The 24664-nt window shown below is 41.9% G+C and overlaps 1 protein-coding gene across 1 annotated transcript; it reads left to right on the top strand.

Moving 5' to 3' along the window:
• Positions 1–9814: 9814 nt before the first annotated feature.
• On the top strand, positions 9815–23470 carry plppr3a (phospholipid phosphatase related 3a; the record flags this gene model as incomplete). The annotated part of the gene is made up of 9 exons (XM_080512620.1): positions 9815–9821; positions 10894–10997; positions 11379–11564; positions 14483–14612; positions 15851–16046; positions 18095–18152; positions 19960–20133; positions 21285–22112; positions 22493–23470. The coding sequence occupies 9 exons, from the start codon at positions 9815–9817 to the stop codon at positions 23468–23470; spliced, it is 2661 nt and encodes an 886-aa protein (XP_080368746.1).
• Positions 23471–24664: the final 1194 nt, after the last annotated feature.

Here is a 24664-nt window from a genome sequence, read left to right as displayed (position 1 = left end):
AGCACAGGTAAGAAATGCAAACAGAATTAAATGAGACATGGAAAGCTCCATAAGCTGCACATATTTCAAGTAGTTCTGGTAATAATTTCCCAAAAATGTGAATAACGAAGAAACAAATAATAGTTTACACCGAACTCCACAATCCACCTATATAATCATGAAACTGCAAAAAGCTTTATGTGTGTTTACACTGTGTATCTTCGTATACATTGTTGTGCAAATGTTTTGCCATGGTTTTGCCACCGATACATTACTGGGATAGTTCTAAAGCCAAATTTGACCGTTTCATTTATATTATTTTGAAATGCGAAATATCCCTCTGTGGCCTGAGTTCCACCAAGTTAACAAGATAGATATTTTGTTGTTTTTTGTTTTGTTTTTTATTTCAGAATGATTGGAAGTATGTTGAAAGATTCCAGGCATTGGAGGTACCGGCAAATATCCTCTCGAAACCGCAGCCACTAAGTGTCACCGATTTAGGAAATTGTGCCCCTTAAAACTCTTTTTCCCATAATGTTACCCCCTGTGTTCAGGTCAATTTTGACCAAGAAAAAAAAAAAAGTGCCATGTCACTCTTTAAAATCTGCAATAAGAAACTAATTTTAGACATAGGTACTGCACCTTGAAATTTGCTCTATATCGTCTTCTGCAGTGCAGAAGGAAGCTTTAAAGTCTGAGAAATGATTGCTATTATTACAATACACCATGTGGCTGCAGCTTCAGATTATCTTGCATCAGAAAGCCAAGGCTGCAAAGACCAAGGATAGTCTAGTCACAAAATGCCGTGGGGAAATGGTTGACCCAGGGTTTTTGTATTTCAACAAAGGCCAGATATAATAGTGTGGTGTCCTCAGCCTCCCTTGCTTCAAGCTTGCGCAATCTTTTTTTTATTAGTATTATTTCTCTTGCGACTCTTGTAACTTTGTTGAATTGCAATACTAAATCACGGCAAAGTCACTTTAATTAAAATTGCCATTCTTTCCTATATAGGGCGTTCATTTTGATTGAATCTGTCAAAGTTATCCATCACTGAAGGTGTGATGACTCTGGAAAGAAATGTGCATCGATTAGGATGATTACTGCGAACTCCTTCCCTACAGATCTGAGCTCGAAGTGAGACTTTATCTCGAGTTTTTTTCTATTAACATATAATTAAATAGGCCAAAAAGGTTTATTTTCATGGATTGTTTCACTTTTTTTTTTTTAATTATAATGGGTTTTATTTTTATCTAAAGAGAAAAAAATTATTAACTTTACTTTAAATCAGTTAATTCAAATGTTGAAGACAAAGTTGTAAAGAAAGTGTTTTGAATACTCGGTTACTTGGTCGACCACTAGATGGAGCTGCCTTCCTGCTTCCCGCGGCTATGGACACTGGAGAGTCTGTGGACTGAAGTTTTGTTGGAGAAATATTATTTTCATTTGGGCAATCGACCGAAGGAAAAAAAAATTTGCAATTTGCTCCTATTATTCTTGCACTCGATGGTCTTGGAGAAGAAGAAGAAAAAAAGATTTTGTGAAGGCACCCCATACAATACAAGACAATGTCAGCTAATTCCAAGTGGGATACTTTTGTCTTGTGTGTCTCAGCAACTCAAAGGGGTGTTGGGGATTTCACTGGCCCACAGGTCCGAGACACTCATATCATTGAAGCCCAACTATAGGCTGTTACCCCAGCACTACTGTACATTTAAACGTTTCGAACTTTGCTGTGGTGTGAAGTGGTCGTGTTCACATGCCATGGTGTCTACAAGGAAAAATATGTTAGATTTCTATTGAGAAAGAGCGTCTGGTACTGAATATTTAAAGAAATACTTTTAAATTTACCCCTCATGAAAGTTATATTAGAAAACTATTGAATTTTATCATAAATGGTCATTCTCATGTTTTGAAATAAACATTTATATACTTATCTTTTTGTTGCTTTTCTCATATTTTGAATGTCACCTTGTTTTATTGCCTAACTTTGGGATCTTTTAAAACCGAACACACGTTGACCACAATGTTTTGAGGGATTTCGACCCATTCATTTAAACTCCATTAATACAATACTCGACATTCCCATTAGAGTTAATGATATTTTAATGCCCCCCCCCCCCCCCCCCCACATGAATCAAACCCAACTTCTTGCACTGACTTTGTGTATGTGTGCATGCTCGCATTCATGTGCACATATGTACTTGACTCCATATGGTGCACAAGAACCACCAGGCAGTAGTGAGGTTGACATTTGTTCATTAGTTAAAAAGTCCATGTGTCAAAGAATGAAAGCACACTTTATTGATCGCCTTTTGGAAAAGACTTCCCTGCATTAAACCCATCCTATTCATACTTAAACTTAATGCCCGGGGCAGAGGACTACTGTGGTGTCGGCAGTGGGATTCAAACCAGAAAACCTCAGATTGCAAGTCATAAATTTTAATCCCAGATCCCAAGTCTACTTCTTTCACCTCCAAGCCACCTCTATCTGTGTGTGTGTGTGTGTGTGTGTGTGTGTGTGTGTGTGTGTGTGTGTGTGTGTGTGTGTGTGTGTGTGTGTGTGTGTGTGTGTGTGTGTGTGTGTGTGTGTGTGTGTGTGTGTGTGTGTGTGTGTGTGTGTGTGTGTGTGTGTGTGTGTGTGTGTGTGTGTGTGTGTGTGTGTGTGTGTATTTTACTGTTTTCTGTGTACATGCAGAAATTATTGTCGATATAAAGACAAAATGAACGATTGAACAACAATATTCACCTTTTAGGTGAAGACTTTATTTTAAGGTGAGACTTAAGTTGGGGTATGGATGAATTTGAAATAGTCATTACATCTGACTTAAAAAGATCCAATGTGCCTGAAAGGCATGGGGACAATATGCATGTTTTAAATTTATAAATTTATAAATCTGTTTTAATGTATATCAGGTATTGGGAGAAATATTCTTCCTATGAACAACTGTCTTACATCCAGTATGCTCTTGCTCACCCAGTATAAAATACAAATACATGTTATTTCATTTGAAGACATTTGTTGATAAAGGAATTGTTGCACCATCTTCATATTTCATTGCCTAGAAATTATTACCTAAGGCTTTGCAGATTTGTTTTATGCATTTTAATATAATGTGACTATGTGTGTTCTTAGCACATGCTGTTTTTTTTTTTGCATATATTTCCCTCAGTGGTAAACAAAGCAGTAAAAATGCGCCTCTTGCCTTTCATGCTTCATGGATTGTTCCCAATCTCCCATGATATGGTGAGATGTGTCTGGTCTCGCACCGATATTGTGAAATTGCCAGTGGCACCAGACCATCTGAGTCCCTGCATCAAACCTAGTCCTAAATCACTATCATAGTCCACACTTGAGTTATATTTTATGCCTTGTTGCCCAGAATGTTTGCATTCACCTGAAGTGACACCGCTGTAGGAGTTCTAAAAGTATTTTACTTTCAAGGGCACCTTTGTATATTTTCAACTTTTCCACAAAAATGTAGGCCTCAACATTTGTACCAAATCCAGATTGTCTATTCTTTCAACGCTTTGTCAGGCAACTATTTGGTGACTTTCGTTCAGTCACAGATGACATGATGACAACATTTCATAGGATGTACAAGTGCAGATATGATACACCGTGAATTATATTCAGTACGTATCCCGCATACGTTTTCAAAAGGCCTTCATGTGTGAAAGCTTCACCTCAAGGACTCTATTTCAGCCTTTTTGTAAGGAGACAGATTTCTGCAGACACACTGGCAAAAGAAAAGATGCCTTTAAATACAATCGATTTTTGATTTTCTAAAAAAGTTTAATATATACAAACCATTTCAGGATGATATATATTTTGGCACTGCAACTCTGAAATGGTTGTTTATTTTAGGTTGTATAATCACATCACTAAATTAACATTCGTGCAGCATTACATTAGGAAAAAGGGCCGTAAAGCACACAGTTAAAAAAAAGAGTTAAATAAACAAATATTAGGCTGTATGTATAATTGTACAATGTACAAAATATAAAAACTCCTTGGGCGATGCCTTTAAAACATTAAAGTAATTCCATAATTTGTATTAGAAACAATCCCAGTCAGAATAAAGAGTAAAGCTGTAGCACACGGTTAGAGGTTAGGTCACAGTTAGTACATTTGAAGTGACTTGTCAGAAAGTGTTTCTTTTCCTGAGGTCATGCAGGGAGACGTTCAAGAAGCATAATTGCCTTTGTTTAACTTGTAATAGCAGCTTTCAGCCACGCTGTGGCACTTGGATCTGGACAAAAACACGGGCGTTAAATTTGGTGTGACATTACCTGCAAATGGTGCTTTTTCATCGTAAAACGTTTTTATTGAGATTGTGACTGAGACGTGCAATCATTTCTATTTGTTGTCCCTGTAAAGAAAATCTTGCTTCAGCCTCGTGAGAGTCACATTATCCGCGTGTGTCTGGATCCGTTTTGAAAATTGACGCATCAGTCACACTTGAGGCAGCTGTCTTATGAAGTGGCAGTGTGGATAAAAAGCTACACAAATCAAAAACGCTTCAAATTTCTGTATTGATTGTATTTTATATTACACAGAGGTTTTTATTTTTTTTTAAACCTTACAGTCATGGTACCTCTACTCTTAGAAATAAACCATTTATTATTTAATACTGAAAAATTGGTGTTTATATGAAGCCTGACAGAACTGGAACTGATCTCACAAATTATAGTTCCTCAGTACAGATGAAAGTTAACAGTGTGGGATCGTTTGAAGCAGGATGAGTCAAGAGAGCTGGTAGTAACATGCTGATGATTTAGTGCAGGTGCACCATTGGCCACACTGTATATAGTGGAGATAATCACATTGTAGTAGGACCAATCAATCATTTGCGGGGTGGATTCTCCATGAGATAACATAAACAACAGACTCCTTGTCAGGTGTCTTCTGAGCATCAGGGGTGCACCGAAAAGGATGTAGGGAAATCAATCAGAATCCAATCGCTGAATTATGTGGGCTTAGATGGGTGGATACATGTGTCTACATACAGAGGCAGGGGGACAACACTTCATTGCAACATATGTGACATGTTTACATGCTTTTACTGTATATATGGTATCTGTTTCTGCGTTAATGCACATGGATCCATTAACCATGCAAACAAGCACATGGGCAGAGCGTGTCTGAATGGAGCGTGAATGCGTACGTGTGTATGTGAACAGATCGGTCGGCCTTTCGCTCAGACGAAATAATTGGGTCACATGTGTTAACAGCAGTCAAGAAGAATCTTAATCAAACTTTGGAATCCCCAATGTACATTCCCCAAACAGTCAATTACCACTGAACTGAGGGTTTTTTGTTTTTTTTTGTAAAAGACTGCTGATATTGCATTATTTGGTGTTTTTGCCATCATGTTTTATCCCCACTTCTGCAACTGTGTGTTCGCATTGAGCAAATTCCAGCATGTTGAGAGGAATGAGAGCAGTCTGTGAGAAGCCGAAGTGTTCAACCACCTCCACCTCCACCTCACACGTCCATCTCCATCTCACTCTGTATAGTGCTTTGTCTAGTAGGTAAATAGGAGCCAGGCACTGTGAGTGATGAGTTTATTAGCCCCTGCCAGCTGTGACCAACCCTTGGGTGTTATTGGCGGGGTGGCTGTTCCGAATGGAGCGTGATGTTGTCGGGGTAGGGGGGGATCAGAGATGAGGGACTACCCCATGAGAACCAGAGAAACTCCCTGGCAACTGGAGACAGGATCAACGCTAAATGGGGCGCCCCCATTCATGTGAGCTGAGACGGAGCCAAGTGACCGAGACAGAAAGAGGGGGAGATGGGGGGGGGGGGGGGGGGGGGGGGGGGCGGATATCTGAATGAGTGCAAAGCCATTGGTCGCTGGTCTTTTCACTGCGCCTCCTCGAGGTAAACTGCTGGTATGTTCATAGAAGGGCTGCAAATGTGCCTATAAGCACTTGCATCAATTGCGATCCAGGTTCAGATGAAGCTCCATTAACAATTGATGACCGTGGGAGGAGAATATATGGATCTCTCTTGACCAGTTTATCATCTGCAGCCCAAAAAATTCACAACACGTGTGCACACACACAAGCCGGACTCTTTCACGTGAACTCCCGCAGTGTCATTCATGATGAGTCAGTGAAAAGCGGTGGTGTCCGCGTGCGCGCGTCTCCACGACTCCACCGGCTCCTCGCGGTGGTCAGCCGCTTGCCACACCCTTCAGGGTAAACAAAGGCAGACACATCTGGGACGTGTGTTTTGTTTTTTGTTTTGTTATAGCTTTCAGGGTAAAAACAAACGGAACAAATTGGGTTCGTTTTACGCACGCGGGGGCGCGAAGCTGATGGCGAGGCTCATATTATAACTACAGTGAAATCGGTCGCTGCTTATAGACGCGAGGTGATCTCTTAAAACCGCCCCCTCACTTTTTACGCACACATGCGCAGGATACGTTCACTCCTCTCACACACCCACACACACACACACACTCATGCGCACACACACACACACATTCCCAAGTCTGCCCCTTTGTCTCGGTCGCCTATCGGCGGTAGCCCCGAAACAAGAATTCAGTGGGGAAACGCAGGGGAAGCGTGTGTGTGGACCAGACTGTCTCCTCCCCCCATCATAAAGCACACACACCACAACTCCCTCCTCCTCCACACCCCTGTTCACCCCCCCATGCCTTTGTGTGTGAGTGAGTGTGTGTGTGTGTGTGTGTGAGTGCTGTGAAGCTGACTGCGTACCCGAAAACCGAGTGACGGATGCTGTGCATATGAAATAAGCGCATTTATTTGAGGGGGTTGAATTTTCTTATTTCTCCATTTTAAATATTTTTTGGAGGGTAGAAAATCCCGGAGGTGCAAATAGAGGGGAGGAACCGGGAGGGGGGTGGTACGCACGTGAATTTCTCACTTCTCCACAGCCTGGAAACACAGGACAGGGACGCGTCTCCAGCAAGTGCGGCAAATTGGACTTTCCACCATCAGCAGCCCCTCTCTTCTCTCCTTTCCTCTCTCCTTCCCATCCCTGCTCCCTTTCCAAAGACTCGCTCCCGGAATAGCCGCACGCAGGAGCCGCTCTCTGAATACCAGCGAGCGGTTCGGGGGGGGGGGGGGTATTTCTGGGGTGACTCGGGCGAACCTGGACATGGATTAAAGGGACGGTGCGCCGCAAAACTGGAGCAGCACGCGCGACCACGCCGGGGGGGAAGGGGGCGACGGGACTCGGTGAATTCACGCAGCCCCCGGGACAGAGGTGAGTGTTGACCGGCGGTTGGGGATGGATGGAGGGAGGGAAGGACGGAGGCTCTTGCTCGTGGCATGAGTCGAGAGGCGGCCAAGGGAAAATTCAGCACATGGTTTTCACGATTCCATAATTGATGATCTCATGCAATCTGCTGGTTTGTGCTTGTGGAGGAGTTAACTGCTAAATGCTGGCTTTCATATAGTTGCTCTTCGAATTGTGGTTATTCTCTAATGGGCTATTACCTTCAATCCATAGGCTAATCCACAGCAATTATGAAACAGGCTTCAAGCAGCAGCACGATTCCACTGGTATATATCAGATTTAAATTTAGCACAGGATTGTGTGTTTTCTTGGCTGTAAAGGCAGGTGAATTTCACTGGATTCACCCTCCTCCACATCAAGTCGGGCCCATAGCCCCTCATCCCTTTTGTAGACATTTCTCCACAACAAGCCTGAAACTCACTTTCTTGATTGGTTAAGAAATGCAATTTTAAGAGGAAACGGGTCAGCCACACTGTCGGACATTATGTTCACCTCATTAAGTTGATTGATTTTAATTAACTTTTAGATTGTGTCCAGTTTTAATGCTGACTTGAGGAGAGCGTTATCAGCTACAATAAATAATAGTTTTTATTGAAGCAATTTTCAATGTGATTATTATTTTTGCATTTGTGAAAGTTCTTATACTTAGAGTAAAGACTTCACACTACATATTGTGACTTATAGCCAATATATAGCAAGTGGCTTGTAGGCAGTATTAGTTTCTGTAATTACTGTATTAATCAATACTATATTATAGAATAATTCTGTAGGCTCTACTATACTATACCCTACTTGACTTATCGATTGTAGCAGTGCACAATATTGTGTTCTAACTATTTAACTGATAGTCCTTTTCTTAATACTTATAACTTTCCCTTTGTAAAATTGTAAAAATAATTCCTTAAATCAGCTATTTAATATTGACTTGTGTATCATGGCACATTAAAGTAAGCTGAATTTATTCATTTATTAGTCTGGCACATTTCATTGTAGTAGACCTTAACACACTATTTCAATTGCTTTTTTTTTTTTTTTTTTTTTAGCTCTGGTGTGAAATCAATCAATCAGTTGTGAATATAGCTGGATGAATAAAATCAATAAATAGTGAAAATAATAGCGACTGCAGCCCTACTGTGACAGCTGGTAAAGAATGCCACCACTGAGTGACAAAGAGTGACAGAAAACAGTGGTGAGTGACCATGCTAGATGCTGAATGCTTAAACTATCTGCTGGGGGTCACTCAATGGTTTTAATGCTCATATTTTATATCTTAATCTGCCCCTTTAGACCACCCTCTCTTCCATCATCATCAAAACACAAAATCGGGGACTGTTTTTTAGAAAAATGACATCCAGCCCTCCTGTAGGTTTCACAAATCTCCTCCACTGAGCTCCTCTGCAGGCCTGCGGTGGCCTGAGATGTTTAATAAGGTTCAGGGTTCTCCTTTAATTTGTCATCCATCTGTATGTTATCATTTACTAGCCTGTCACTGACACCCCCTCACATCTCCCTGCGTTGGTGGTCACTACTTGTATTTTCCTCTCTATCTGACAGACTGACAGACGGTTTTCTCCTCACCGCAGGCTATACAACCCACCTCATTCACACACATGCACGCAGACCAGACAAACACGTAAACGCTACCATGATGCTTGAAAAGCACGAGCTTGTAGCAGACACGCGTACACACATACACACATGCCCCAAAGGACAAATGCTGGTGTAATAGATAAACGAGCCCGTTCTTCAGTCAAGATGCTTAAAGTGTGTGTGTGTGTGTGTGTGTGTGTGTGTGTGTGTGTGTGTGTGTGTGTGTGTGTGTGTGTGTGTGTGTGTGTGTGTGTGTGTGTGTGTGTGTGTGTGTGTGTGTGTGTGTGTGTGTGTGTGTGTGTGTGTGTGTGTGTGTGTGTGTGTTGGGGTGAGGTTTAAGTGCTGACTGGAGTAGGTCACTGAGACCAGGCGTCTGTGAGAGTGAGACCCAGGACCCAGCATCTTCCTAAGCTGCTTTCAGCTTCACTGGAATCCATCCATCCCAATATCCCCACTGTGTCTGATCCTCACCCCCCACCCCCACACACATACACCACAAACAGACAGCCTAACATACACACACTTGAGTTACAAGATTTTCGTAATTGTTTTTTGTTTTTTTTTATAAACCACTCCTTTCTTTGATCTGTTCCTGTCTCTCCTCTCCTCTCCTCTCCTCTCCTCTCCTCTCCTCTCCTCTCCTCTCCTCTCCTCTCCTCTCCTCTCCGATACATTTCTGACGGTCATGGAAATTAGACTGGAGAAGTCTTTGATTCTCTGCTCTTTACATTGCCTCAGGGTCAGGCCCTCTTATCTAGTAAAAAAAAAACAGAGGGGGAGAAACAGAGAAAGAAAAGAGGATGGAGATTTTTTTTCTGAAACGGGAGGTGGAGGACTGCATAGAGGTGTAAAGAAGGAAGACGGCACAGATGGTGAGAAAAGGAGTGATGGAAAACAGTTGCAAAAGCAGAGATGGAGATTTGTTTGACAGATATACTTCAGAGAGACCAAACAGTGAAGAAAGATAAAGACCCAGGAATGGCCAGTGAGAGAAATGAGCAGAGCTAAACAATGAATCCAGCAAAACATGATAAAATAAAGAGACAGAAGCAGAAGAGAGGCACAGATGCCTTGACAGCTTTGAGGAGTTTTTTGAAGTGTGGTGTGGATAGTATTTTTGGATCAGAGCTTCAGATGCACATCACTGTAGTTTTTGTTAAACCAACCCAATAACGTGAGCCATAAGATATTAGAAGTCTGAAATATCTATTCCGTTATTAAAGATCAAAGCTTTGACCAATATAAATGACACATTTCATGCAGGTCTTTGACTCTTGATACAACAGTTTTAAGGAAAGATAATCCCAATGCATTTTCTAAAAATCTAATCCTCACCATCACATTTTATTATATTGATTTTTGATATTAGAAATCAATGCGTACTCGGTAAGAAAAAGAGGTCAAACGGAAAATGTTGCCAACATGCTGTAGGATTTCTAGAGAGCAGACGGAATGGATGGAAAGTGATGGAGAAGAAGTGATAAGTAAAATGGGACAAGGAGGTAGAGAGGGGTAAGAATAGGGGAAGGGGAGGACAGAGATTCTGAGATAGGATGGGGAGAGACGGGTTCCTGTAGGGAGAGCTGTGAATATTTAACTCTGTTTACATTTCCATTGGTGCTTTTGGCTTCGAGGCCTTCTGATTGTTACTGATATCAGGCAGGAGATAACTGTACATGTCTGAGGAGGATGAATTTGATGTGCAACTTTGTTTAGAGAGTTAAAAAGGCTTTTCTAAATTGGAAGCCTTACTCTCTCGACTTACCTTGTGTGTTTTCTTATGTAAAGTCAACCTCTGTGTTTGGTTATGATGTGCTTGTGTCTAAATATCCAATGAGTGCGTGTGCATGGCTATTTAAATGCTAATAATGTGCTATACCAGTTGTATTAGTACAATGCTTAATAATAGATTTCAGTTTGTTTTCGTTTCATAAATACACCCCTCTTCATGAAACACGCACATTAGTCTTTGCTATAAAAACCTAACCCACCTTTAAAAACATTTTTATCTTGGGAAAATCCCTGAAAATGATATAATTGCTCTCTTATCCCAACAGGCTGTGACTGGTCCCACCCCAAGACAACATCTCCCAAAAACAAAGCCAAGAAGAAACCCCCCAAAGACAGCATGACCCTGCTGCCATGTTTTTATTTTGTAGAGGTAGGTGCAAATGAATAGGATGCTCTTGATGAATCATCGTTTTATTTCACGATGCTTGGTCAACATTAGTCATTACGTTTATTGAGTCGTTCATGGCTGAATCACAGTTTTTTTACAGTACGGTCAAACTTGCACCTGCATCAACTATGTGCACAGCTTGAAGTTTTTACAAGCAAATATGGTTTTACTTTCTTCTAACCCGTCCTTGTGTGTAAGATTTATGCTGTGTGTTATTTTGCAGTCGAACTTGAGATGAAACACTGAATGAATCATCCCTGCGAGCAAATATGGAATTCTAGTCACTGTTTGCTTTGTCCTTGTGTGTGTGTGTGTGTGTGTGTGTGTGTGTGTGTGTGTGTATGTGTGTGTTTGTGTGTGTAGCTCCCTATTGTCCTGTCCTCCTTGGTGTCCCTGTACTTCCTGGAGTTGACAGATGTGCTGTCCCCGGCGATGGTGGGTTTCCGTTGCTATGACCGTGACCTCTCCATGCCCTACGTGGAGACGGGCGACGAGCTCATCCCTCTGTTGATGCTGCTGAGTTTGGCCTTCGCTGGTCCTGCAGCTTCTGTAAGTGTTTTTCACACAAACAAATTCAAGTTTGTTTGAATAATTCAAATGATCTCAAGAGGAATAGGTAAAGTAACATGAGCTCAAATTAATTGACGATCGACAATTGATCCTATCCAATTGAAAACTGCAATGTCTTGTGTAACATAACATCTCCACATGAAGCTTCAGACACGGTACTTTGGAAAGAAAAAGAGCAGTGGTAAAGCTCAACTGATCGATACATGAAACACCATTTCCACATCATTCAGAATTCGGCATGATTGCCTTTTCCTCATCAGATAACAATAGGAAAGACTCTTTGGTATTGCAATTAAATAAAGCATATAGTTTATTGTGTTAATCTAACAAATGTATACTTAATTCTTTCCTGCAAAGCTGGATGTGGGATCATGTGGCACAATATCACAGTGCAAAACATACTGGAAATGATTCACAGACTGAATCACATGATATTCTTGGTGCTTATAAATGTTCACGTGAATCTGATCAATGTTATCCAGTATTCACATAAACAGGACAATCTGACCTCTCAATCGGAAAGACTCTAATCAGACACACGGCTAATGGTTGAAGCTCTTGGCACACACAGCAGTGCAATCTATGTATACAACATTTCCCTCCTGGACCCAATCTGGAGTGCTGCAATTCCAGCCAAAGAAGAGCCAAAGAGTTAAATCTCTGCAAAGGACAGACTGGTGCCAAAGTGACTCAACGACAGATATACAGCGGAAGCATGACTTAAATTTTTTATAGTGGCAGATATTTTATGCAGTTTCTTTTTTATTTTCCTAACTCTCATAACATCTCATAATATAAATTACAAAAAAGATCATTTTCACCTTTTGCTGTATATTCATGTGGCTCCACATTTCATCATATATCTAAAATATGCTTACTTTGCTCCATTTGAACAACTTCCACAAAGGATTCTTTTTGGGAGACACTGCAGAGTTTGCCAACAGGCGTCCATCAATTTGACACCAGCTTGCTTCCTTGCTGTGAAAGAATCAATCCATCCGCCTTCTTTACTACTTCGTCCACCATGCGCTGGAGCCAATCCTAGCTAACTATGGCGAGCAGCCTGTACAGATCGTCAGTTCTTCACAGTGCAAACACAGAGTGACAGAGAACCACACTCACATTCACTGTTTTAAAGTCACATGGCAAAAGTACATAAATCCTTAATGAGTGGTTCACATCAGTTGAAAGCTTAAAGTGTGCTTTCGTCATTGTTTCCCATTTAGGGCATTTGGCATGAACATTCAACACAAGAACCTCATATAATGACAGAAAACCCACAAATGCCTTAAAGCTGACTGAAGTATAGTTCATGATTAAATTAATTTGCATGAAACAATGAATTATCTTGGTGATGCTTGCATGCAACAGATATAAAAAATCCCCCGATAAATCTCGTCGTATTCTGAACTCCAATTAACCAGTGTGGGTTTGCAGTGGCTGGAGGCCATCCCAGCTGAGACCCTGGATGAGCGGGCCAGTTCTTTATGGGGCTAATAGTGAGACAGTCTCAGCCTACAATACATTTACCACTTTCAGCATGTGCATATTTAAAATGTACATAATGTAACTCTATAACTGTTTTTTTTATTACAACAGTAGATATGATGGGAAATGTTTTGCCAAACCAAAACACAGTTGTTTAGGAAAATGTAGTGCAGCAGTGTTAACACTTAACTTACACCATATAAATTAGGATGCGTCTGATTGACACTGAACATTGAGATATCTACATCTATCCTGACATTTAGCATTATTTACCAATGTGGTTGGTGTTTAATGGTTAAAAAGAAAATAATTTTGCCTTCCACGTGCAAACATCTGCTTGGTAAAACAACATTACGACTGCAGAAACTTCTGTGATGAATGGTTGATGAGGAACAGATACCAAAGGAATTCACTGGGTTACTGGGTTCACTGGAATTTCCTTTTTAAACTCCGCCAAGATGATACCATTTAAAATGGTCTATCCTGTCAAAGGAAATGCAGCAACCAAAATAAACTACAGGATATAAAAAAAAACCACAAATGTCCTCGGTATTGCCTACGAGGTACTTTTGGTTGATATGTTTACAATACTTTGCCTGGAGACGCAACCAACAAAAATAGACCAACATTTGAGCTCCTGTTATCAGGCATCTAATGAATGAAAGCATTAAAGCCGCTGCTCTTACTTCACCATTGTTTCTCATGTGAAGACAGATGCTTGTCTGGAAACTGACAACTGATGAGCACACGACTTGTATTATATATAATCAAGGCATCAAGCTAAATCAAATCCAAATAGCTTGTTGGGTAATAATTCTCAACGCCATTCCTGAAGTAAATCTGTAGATCAGCATTACTAGAACACAATTTTCCACCTATTTATCACCAGGATAGCATCCTATCACAGAGCTTCAGTGGACTAATGTGCATCTGCAGGTCTGACGGTGTGTGAGTGCTGCACAAAGAAGCACTTATGCACAGACTGATACATAAATCACCCACATATGCAAACACCCAGCTTCTCAAATACTCACAAAGCGAGTTCAGTCCCTCTCGGAAATGCTGAATCAATACACACATTGATAAATATACACCTGGCATTCCCATATACATCATCAAACATGCCACACACACCCCAATCAATACACACTCACACGCGCAGACACACACGGGTATAATCCATCAGCAGCATGGAAACGAACGGACCTCGCCAGCACTCATCTATCACTCTGATTGGAAGTGATCACTGCTCAATAGCACCTGGCGTCCATTCTCTCTCCGTTGCGTTCTGTCACTGTAGATCACGATCACAGACGCTTATATCGGACACTAATCACACTTTTGCAGTCCTTTCCTTTTGTCGCCTTTGGTGTCTGCACACTTTTTACCTTCCGTCCCTCTCTCTGCAGATTATGATGGGAGAAGGCCTGATGTACTGCATGCAGTCCAAACTCAAGAACTGTCCCAAGTCGGAGGGCAGCATCAATGCTGGAGGCTGCAGCTTCAACTCCTTCCTACGCAGAACCGTGCGCTTTGTCGGTGCGTCTTTCCACCACTTCTTCACATTGTTTTTAGTTGCTTGTAGGAGTTAATGTCATCTTATTAACCATAGGATATTCCAGCTGCATGTCTTCAGGAGTCCTGCCTCTTGTATTGAATTTAGTTTTGTTTGGATCGTCCCAGTATTGATGATCCTTTTCACTGCTCATTGTCCTTGCTGTATTTGATCCATTTTTTAGTTTAGTCACTTATTTTTTTTCTCTGTTCTGTTCTGCCCTTTTTAGATTCATGAATAACCGTGAATGCCCATCATTTTACTTGTACATTTATATTTTTTATAGTATTGTCAATCAATAAAAATTTAATTGACCAATTTATCGCACAATTTTCTGTAATTAATTCCATTTCTTTCTACTTAAGACTGAAGCCTGTTATTCATGGAAAACCACGGAATTAATGTAGACTCAAGACACAGAGACTATTTTCTTTTTTTTAACTGGAGGTAAACAAAACTGCATTCATTTATTATTTTATTGTAATTTTTTTTAACAAGTTAAACATTTAAAATCAATTAATTCAATTATTCAATATTTTTGCCAGCACAAATCTTTTATGCTCAGTGTTATAACTTTCAATTCATTCTACATTTGTTGGGCATTCTAATTTTGGGTGTTTTTATTATGTATTTATTATGTTTTAGTGTTATGGGTGAGCTGCTGAAATATTTTCTTTTTTTCTTTTTTTTTTATTGGCATCAGTAAAGTATCAGTCTAATAAAAGAAGGAAATATAAAAGCTTGAGAGTTGCAATGAATAATCACCCAGTTGTTGGTGTGTAGTGTGTCGTGTGTGTGCAGTCAATGTTGGGAGCAAAATATTGTTTTCCCACATCAACCTGGAGGCTTAACCCCTCAAGACTTTATTCCACTTTTTAAAGAACTGAAATGAATAAACTAATTACATGCCTTAATTGAAGGGTGACATAAACGGAAATAGGTTTGATAAAATTCTCTGCATGCAATATCTTGAGGCTGATTTCTGAGCTTTGAAGTGAAGAGAGCAATTAATTCACCTTGGTAAATCTCACTGTAGAAAAAGCCTTAAAAATGTATCCGACTGGAGCCCTGTGGTGTCACCACAGATTGCAGTAAATTCATCAGTGTTCCCTGCATTGGCAAATGTTCCTAAGTGAACAGCTCAGCGTGACAAGCTCACCAGAGGCTCTTAGTTCATTTACCAAGGCTGCCTCACCATCTCTGCCTCTCACCTCTCCCTCAGGTGTTCATGTGTTCGGTCTCCTGGCAACAGCCTTGGTGACAGATGTCATCCAGTTAGCCACCGGCTACCACGCCCCCTTCTTCCTCACCGTCTGCCAGCCCAATTATACGGCCACGGGGGTGTCATGTGACAACAATGCCTACATCACCCAGGACATCTGCATGGGGAAGGACCAGTATGCTATTATTTCAGCCAGGTACACTGAAGAAGAATAAATACCTTGTCCTGATTGTATACTGATGACATGAAGATAACCAGCACACAGTGTCCTTTTTTTAAAACTAATGTTTGCATAATTCTGTAGTTTATATGCAGTTTGTGTCGTATTTTTACATAACTTTTGCTCCAAAAAGACAGAAAGCGCTCATCCATGGCTAGCTTGAAACTGGTCCAAAAAGGGTTTTTCATCAGATAACAAACCTTGATGAGGTATTTATTAAATGGCACAACTCACAATGTTACTTAAAGATATTTCAGAATTGAAAAGTAGACACAGTTTAAAGCATTATTCTGACCAACATTATACACGTTTCACTCATTTTGATTGTCGCTCCAAATGTATAATGCATGGCTCACAGAGTCTTTTAGAAATGATTGGTTGCATGCTATTGCGTGTCACTGTCCTATTATATACTGTACGATTTGCAAAAGAAAAAAAAGAAAGAAAAGTAAAGACTTACTAAATGCATTGGTACGTTGTTTGACAACAAGCAGTGGTTTCATGTGCACACTGCTTTGCTAAGGCACTGTTTTTCACTGTTTTTCATCAGTAAAGTGACCTGACCTGAAAGGAAATATGTTTTGCTTTCAATGAGGTAAAACATACCAGCAGCAGTGTATTTATCAAGCTTTAGCATTACACTTTAATCATGTATGTCATGTTTATCATGAATGTTACCACATTTTGGTAATAAGTTACTGTCACGTGATCAAATATGTCACTCATTGTAAAAACTTTGGATGCTCCTGTCTTGAATAATCAGTTAATTTGCTTAGGAATCCACTTATATACATGTAATATTGTAATTTCCAGTTTGAAAATCCTCCAGCAAGAATCCAGTGCCGTCAGGTCTATTGCCATGCTCATCTGTATTGTGCATACATATTTGCAATTGTAGTATACCACGTACAAATGTATGTTTAATGATGTTGAAAGGATTTGAATATTATTACACATTGCTGTCTTGCAGGAGCATAGCAGAAAGGGAGTTATCAAAACTGATTAGCATTTAAAGGGGATTATATGAGATCAAAAAAGATAAGGAGGAGAAAGGTTGTCATAGTTCGTGCTCATAAAAACCATTTTGTCCGGTAATGATTTGTGATAAATGTAATTATGCATTTGTACAACGGGGCCTCGCCGCTGTCGCGGCTCTCTCGCAGGTGCTGTGGCTGTGTTTGGCTTTTGAAGATGTTCTTTAGCAATGCAATTTGTAAAAAGCCAACACAGGTCAGATAAACAAGCTTGCGCATATGGGTATGAGAGGCTTAATAAGCCCTTATACACAGGGAAGATTACAGCTAAACAGAGTTGATACGGGGATAATCCTGGTAGTACCAAAGCTGGTACTTCAATACTTGTGGGGGGTGGGATATTGCATTTCCTAGGTCGTAATCCACAAAGTCAAACTAATATTGGTGAAACTGTATTGATGATAAACCTGTCAAATTTACATTGGCTATCATAACCGATCAGCAATTTCCCCCGAAAAATTAACTAAACTAGCCTCAAGCTTGAAATTAAAGCCTTCTGAAAGTGTAAAAGTCAAAGCCTTTTTCACAAAAGCAGAACAGTTATGAGGGGGTGAAATAATAAACCCGACTGAGCGTGACATGAATTTAAGGTCCAGATTCGCAAAAAAAGTGCCTCCATAAAGTAGATTTAATGATAGTTGTTATTCATTTTTTTATTGACTTTAAGTCAACAAATTTGACCTCAACTCATTTATTCCCTTCTAATGTTCCCACTAATGCCCTTTGGTATCCTGTTTCTTGTAATTAATGCTCAGATACAAGGACATACACTCAGTCTGACAAGCACTCAGTCAGAATACAGGTTTTAATGTCAAAAACATTCCTGCCACCACACATAACACCAGCAACCATGTTGGCTTTTTCAGATTTATTTAAGAGGTCATAAACGGGCTCTGAATACCGACAGCTGTTTTTTGTTTTATTAAAGGGTAAATCTTTGTTTTTTGCCTCGACCCTTTCACACCTAACTCTCCCTCTTTCTCCCCTCAGGAAAACATTTCCATCCCAGCATGCAACACTCTCTGGCTTCGCTGCTGTATATATCTCTGTAAGCACTTTCTTTGCCTTACTTGCTGCATGCATTTGTATGACTTTGCAATCGGGGTGTTTGCATGAAGCTTTTGTAAATGTGTATTGCTTGTAACTCTAAATTGATAATTAGTTGGCCTTACATTATGCATGACTGTTACTTCAATTACAGTATTTTGCACCACAAATCTTTAACCTCGGACTTTTTGTGGAAGAAAGAAAAATCAACAAAATCCTTTTTTTTATTGTCTTACCTATCTGTGTTCATGTCAAGACCCAGAAGCTCTGAGACTTATTCTGAACAGAAATTTTTAAAATTGTGTGTCAGAGGAAACTCTTACTTGATGAAGAAGTCACAGTTGCTCTAAACTGTTTCCTCAACTGAGTGACATCTGGATTGCAAATTATTCTCAAGCTAAGCAATAACAGGAGCTGTCTTTCGTGTGTATTGAGCTGCTTTTTTGCCATTCAGTCATCTTCCCCTGATTGCTGCAGTATATGAACTATATGGTAAAGTACCACTATTATTTTTCCATGAGGTAACACCCTCCTACACACACACACACACACACCCTCCTCCACCTACAGCTATTGCAAGCTACTGGCCATATCACTGCTGCCTCACTGAGCCCAGTGTGTGCTCATTAAAGCTCACTAGACAGATTTCTGATGAGAGAAGGTCGAGGAGGAGGAGGAGGAAGAGGAAAGCAGCTGTTTGGTTTGCTACATTTCCAACATGTTGTCTGATATTCTACACTTTCTTTGTAGTTTTAGTTCAAAATTGCATCATTGCAAAGATATAAAACGTCATTCAAAAAGTGTTAAAACAATGTGTATTTAATCACACTGAAATCTGTCCATTGTGACAGATTTGTCCTTTTACTTAAAGAAAAGCGTGTTTTTTATGCTCGGTACGAGACGGACAAGCTTGTTAAAAAGGGATATTTTTGCAACGCTTGCTTGTCTGTCACTCAGTTGTCTCCGACTTTATGTAATGGAAACAGTGTGTGCATGCAGGGAATGTGAATGTACACTAACTAGAGATATATTCCTTCCCTTTCTCTGCCTCACTTGCTCACTCATCAATTTTATTTTGCTGTCACGAGATATCTTGCGAGCAACCAATGCGGTCGATTTTTTTTTTTTCTGTGCAAAGGCTCAACTCTACAAATCCATGTGCCAATATGTATGTCAACCTCAGAAGGAAATTATGGCGGCATTCAAATTTTTCCAAGGTGATCTCTTCTGCAAGCACATAAGGAACATGATTCAATGTTTCTTCAGAAATAATATAGTTTAGAAGATGGAAGCTGTCGCAAGCTTTCAAAGCTAAAGCATGCATAATGGATTCATGGCTGAGATCATCTGGTTCTGTACAAAGATTAAAAAAATTCTGCAGGTAGAACTTCTAAATTGCACTAAGCAGCACTTTATATCTTGGTCAGGCCCCGTGAGTATTGCTGTCATTGTAAATTTAACAACATAGACTCAAGGACGTCACTATCCTCGGTCGAATAATAGCCCTGCCTTCTAAGAGGCCAACCGATGAAGATATAATTATTGTTTTCAAGCCATTGAGCTTCAGATGTGCTCATGAGCAGCTTATTTATTTCAAAGACTATTGCCTGGGGAGCTCAATCCTTGGTGGCATTTTGTATACTAAACTTCGCTATCTGCCTCAAATACATAGCATCAGATTTGATGAATAATCAAAATATTCTCATTTGTCTGTTGCTTGTTTCTCCCAACAAAGAGATTACCCAGATTTCCAGATATCTAAATTGTCTGCTCTTTACTGACTTGTGTTTTTCTTCTTATGTCTGCAGATGTATTTCAATGCCAGCATCAACAGCACAACAAAGCTGCTGAAGCCTTTGCTGGTCTTTGCTTTCTGCATGGCAGCAGGCCTCGCCGGCCTGACGCAGATCACTCAACACCGCAGTCACCCAATCGACGTCTACGTGGGATACGTCATAGGCGCCGGCATCGGCGTTTACCTGGTTAGTTGAACAAAGTGTAAAAGGGCATGGATGGCATGTGGAGGCGGACTCATCCGATTAACATATGTTCTGGTATTTAAAAAAAAAATACTGTATATTACAGCAATTATTTATGTGAACTATTATTATGACAATGTGAATTTCTTCAGCACAATCTCATCCTCACACTTGTGTATTTTAGCCTTGATTTTTCTTGCTAAAAGATTGCCTGCTTTCACTGCAACTGCTCCTCTGCCTTCTGCCGCTTGAGCCTTCTGGTGAGCTGGTTCTGACCCACCGGCCATAAGTTTGACGTCCCTGCACGAGGAAGAATGCGCAAATTCCACACAAAAATGGCCAGTCAGCTGGCAAGTTCAAATTCAGATTCAGATTTGCTGTAAAGTGGAAACGCTAACTACTGCACTACTATGCCACCCCCGTGCAAAGCTACTTGAAATGGATTTTCTATTTTTGGCATGATTGGAGCACCAGCACATGTTTATTTGCATTTGGGGATTTGTTTTGTCCCCGGGGAGTAGTTAACAGTAAGCATGGTGCGAATAACAGAATTCTCAAAAATTGATCTTTTCTTTTTTTCTTTTTTTAAGTGAAGTGGTTTAATGGTTTGCTGTGGCTGAGTCGTCTAACTGTATTATTCTTACCCTATCACAGCATGTGCTAACAAATGTGTCTTTTTTTCATCACCTCTTCTCCTTGTGTGGCTTCCATAGTTTCCTCTCTGAGCAGTTTTTTGGCAGGCTATAAATAGCCTTTTCTATTACGGGGTGAAGAGAGAGAGAGAGAGAGAGAATGAATAATCCGATAAGAATTCTCCGGAACAATTTCACAGTTCATTTTAAGAAAACTTGTCATTGCCATTTTCCATGGTTTCCTCTTACTCTCCCTCTATTTTTTCTCCACTCTATCACTTTTTGAGAGGGGGAGCATTTCCTCCTGTCATTAAATGATGAAGTGGGGGGAGGGGGGGTTGGGGAGTGATTCATGCTGACCTCAGAAGAAATGAGGACGACGAGACGTCTATTCATTCCATTATTTGTACTAATACCAAAATAAAAATTTTTTACCCTCCTGAAGATTAAAGAAATTGCATTTTAACACCCTCGTCTTTGTTTAGCGTTGTGACTGCTTCTGTCTTCTCTGTTTTTTGTTAGGCTGTCTACGCTGTGGGAAACTTCAAAGCATCCGAGGAAGATGCTCCCTCTTTACACAGACTGACCTCCTCCCAGCAGAAGGACAGCTTGAGGGTGTTGAGCCAGCGGAGCCATGACTCCCTGTACAGGAAGACTCCCAGGGTGTCTGAGAGCAGGGAGGAGCTGGGACTTGGGTCCGGAGCTCGCAGTAAGGTGAGGAGGGAGAAAGCGTCGCTTGCCTCCCTCAAACGAGCAAGTGCTGACGTGGAGCTGCTCGCAACCCGCGGCCCCATGGGAAAGGAAACCATGGTAACCTTTAGCAACACTTTGCCCCGTGTCGCAAATGGCAACAGCCCCATCTCCCCCTCTGACGAGCCAGTCGCCACGCAGCGCCACATGACCTTCCACGTGCCCTTTGACCCCCAGAGGTCTCGGCAGCTGGTGTCTGAGTGGAAGCAGCGCTCGCTGGAGCTCCGCAGCCAGAGCTCACGGGATGAGGACGAAGACATGGATGGGAGAGACGGAGGATGTGAGGGAGCTTTGGGAGAAGGAGATAGGGGAGACCAAGTGATGCCCTCATCTCTTTATCCCACAGTACAGGCCAACAACAGCACAGCCCCACCAACTGGAGTCAAGATGGTGGTGGCACCGCCACTCGTTCACATCCCCGAGGAGGCCACCCGACCACCGCCTGTCTCCCCTAAGAGCGCCAAGACCCGTGCGAAATGGTTGTCCCTCACAGAAGGCGGAGGGGGCAAAGAGCCCGGAATAGGGCCCATTGCAGTGTCGACCCCCCGAGTTCCCAACACACAGCCTAACCAACCTCCCAGCCAGCAGAGAGTCACTCAGGTGGGGCAGAAATTAATAAATAAGTACCTTCAAATGAGAAATGCATTTACAATTAAGAGAGATTTTTCACCCTTCATTTTCAAGAGGCCTGCAGACAAAATCTAGTTTAGAGTAAGAGCTAACATTTAATTGCTGCCAAATGCTGTGAATAGCACACACACCTATGATTTGGTTTTTTTTCCTAATCAAAAGAAAGCTGATGGATGCAATTTGACTAATTAGTTTCAAATATAAAATACCAATTACAAGGTTCAAACACCAATTCTAGTTAAAATGTTTGTGAAGGCTATGTTACTGCTACCCTTTATGATTCCTGTAATATATTGCCATAAACTCTTGTATTTGTTACTGTTTTAATGAGGTCATCGTCTGTCCTTCAGGTCATCGCCATATCGAAGCAGCAGGGCCAGGGATTGGTGGCTTCATCCGCCAAGACATCAGAAGGCTCCTCTTCTGGTGGTGGTTCCAACTGCTCTGAGTCACCCTACTACCGGATCCCGTCTGATCGAGACAGCTGCACCGGGAGCAACCCGGGAAGCATCGCTGGCAGCGGGAGTATCGTCACAATCGATGCTCACGCCCCCCACCACCCGGTGGTGCGTGTCTCAGCCGCTAATGGCAAGCCATGGGAGTGGAGGAACACCATCAGTGGGAACATGATGACTGCTGATCCAATGGGTGACAAGCACCGAGCAGCGCTGCAGCGACAGGACAATGTCAGTCACTACCGGGATTACCGGACACTTCCAGTGAAAACAGACTCGCTGTGCTCCTCCTCGGCCAGCGGCAGCGTGGAAGGAGGACCGGAGCTGCCACCTCCTCCTCTTCCCACCTCCCCTTCACCTTTGCCTCCTCCACCGCAGTTATCATCGTCCCCTCTCCCGCCACCCCCTCAGCCGTCTTCCTCCCCCTTGCCTCCCCCTCCACACCCATGCTCCTCACCAATGCTGCCACCTCCCCTCCACCCCGCCGCTTCTCAAATGCCTCCGCCCCCACACCCGTCATCTCAAATGTCCCCACCACCGCTCCCATCATCTTCTCACATGCCGCCACCTCCTCACCCGTCTTCCTCACAAATGCACCACTCCCCTCACCCATCCTCCTCCCAAATGCCTCCACCTCCACACCCGTCCGCTTCTCCCTTACCTCCTCCGCCTCACCCATTATCCATGCCACCTCCTCACCCTTCTTGCTCCAGCATGCTTCCCCCTCCTCCCCACCCTGACCTACTGATGGATAGCCACAGCCATGCACTGTCCCGCTCCTCCACCCTGCCCCGACGTCCCTCCGGATCGGCCCGTAGCCATGCCGAGCAGGAGCACTACTACAAGGCCATGCAGAATGAGAGGATGTTATAGTGAAGGGGAAAATCATCTGACAATATTGTAATATCAGAGATTGTACATGAAAAGTGTCCACTGAAAGGAACAGTGGAAACAAAGCAGGTTGGGGCAAGTGAATAGAGATTTGTGACTTTTGAAAAAAAAAAATGACATTAAGGTTTAGGGATACTGAATCCTGCAGAGGACGATGGGAAGGTCTGGCAGCATACAAACTCAGCGGGGGATCTGTTTATTCCCTCCTCACAGATACTGCCCACAGCTCTGGCTCAACGGCCCTGACTGGAAAAAGAACAGACAAGAGAAGAAAGGCAAGTCAAAAGAGCAGGGTGAAAATTTAAAAAGCCCTACTCCACGTTTGGCTCCAGCACGCACATCCTCTCTTTCTGTGAGACACATTCAAAGGCTGCCCCTGAAAGAGAGATAACACAATGAATGGCCTGGGATTTTCTAAATCAAGTTTCCTTTGACATGATGGATAAGACTGTGAAAACAAAACAACTGCAGGCAGTACCAGCTCCTCTCATACTAACACAGAATTTACTCGTTTGGAAAACCATTTGGAAAGCCCTCACTTCAAAGCCCCCAACAGCTATGAAAAAGGGAAAGAATGCTGTTAAATGAAGTCCAAGCACAGGTTCAGGAATATTAATCCTCTCACAAAAGCATGAGAGTTTTCAGTACTCTAAATAAACAATCCGAATGGGGAATTGTATATTTGACGCCAAGCAAATGTGTCGGCATCCACCAGAGAGAGACAGCTTAGAAAGCGTGGCTTCTGGAGCTGAAGTGCGAAGAAGGAGGAGGAGGATGGGTGGGTATAAGGAGGATCACGCACAGTTGGGCACCCCCACACGGACGTCACTGAGTGGATTACTGTTGTAAACGTGAGAGGCAGTGGAATGGAAAGAGAATTGTTCCTCAAATGAAGAAACTCGCTGGGCTGCACGGCACAGCACGCCAGGCAGACGGTCTGCCATTGCTGTGTGCAAAACCTGCCACCGAAAGGAGCTCCAAGCTGCACTAAGGAGATCAACGTTTGTTTATCAAACCATGCTAACACACTCTTAGCATTTGGCCCTCTGGTGAATCGCAAAAGTGACGAGAAATCTGCCCAACCAGCAGTGCAGTCTGCCATCAGCTCTGACATAATGGCGAAACCAGTTAAGCCAGCGAACTGGCTCGATAGATAAATAACAATACAGTTACAAG

This window comes from Blennius ocellaris (assembly GCF_963422515.1).
Source record: "Blennius ocellaris genome assembly, chromosome: 17".
Taxonomy (NCBI): domain Eukaryota; kingdom Metazoa; phylum Chordata; class Actinopteri; order Blenniiformes; family Blenniidae; genus Blennius; species Blennius ocellaris.
The sequence above is the reverse complement of the archived record's forward strand: the minus strand, read 5'-3'. Positions and strand labels throughout refer to the sequence as shown.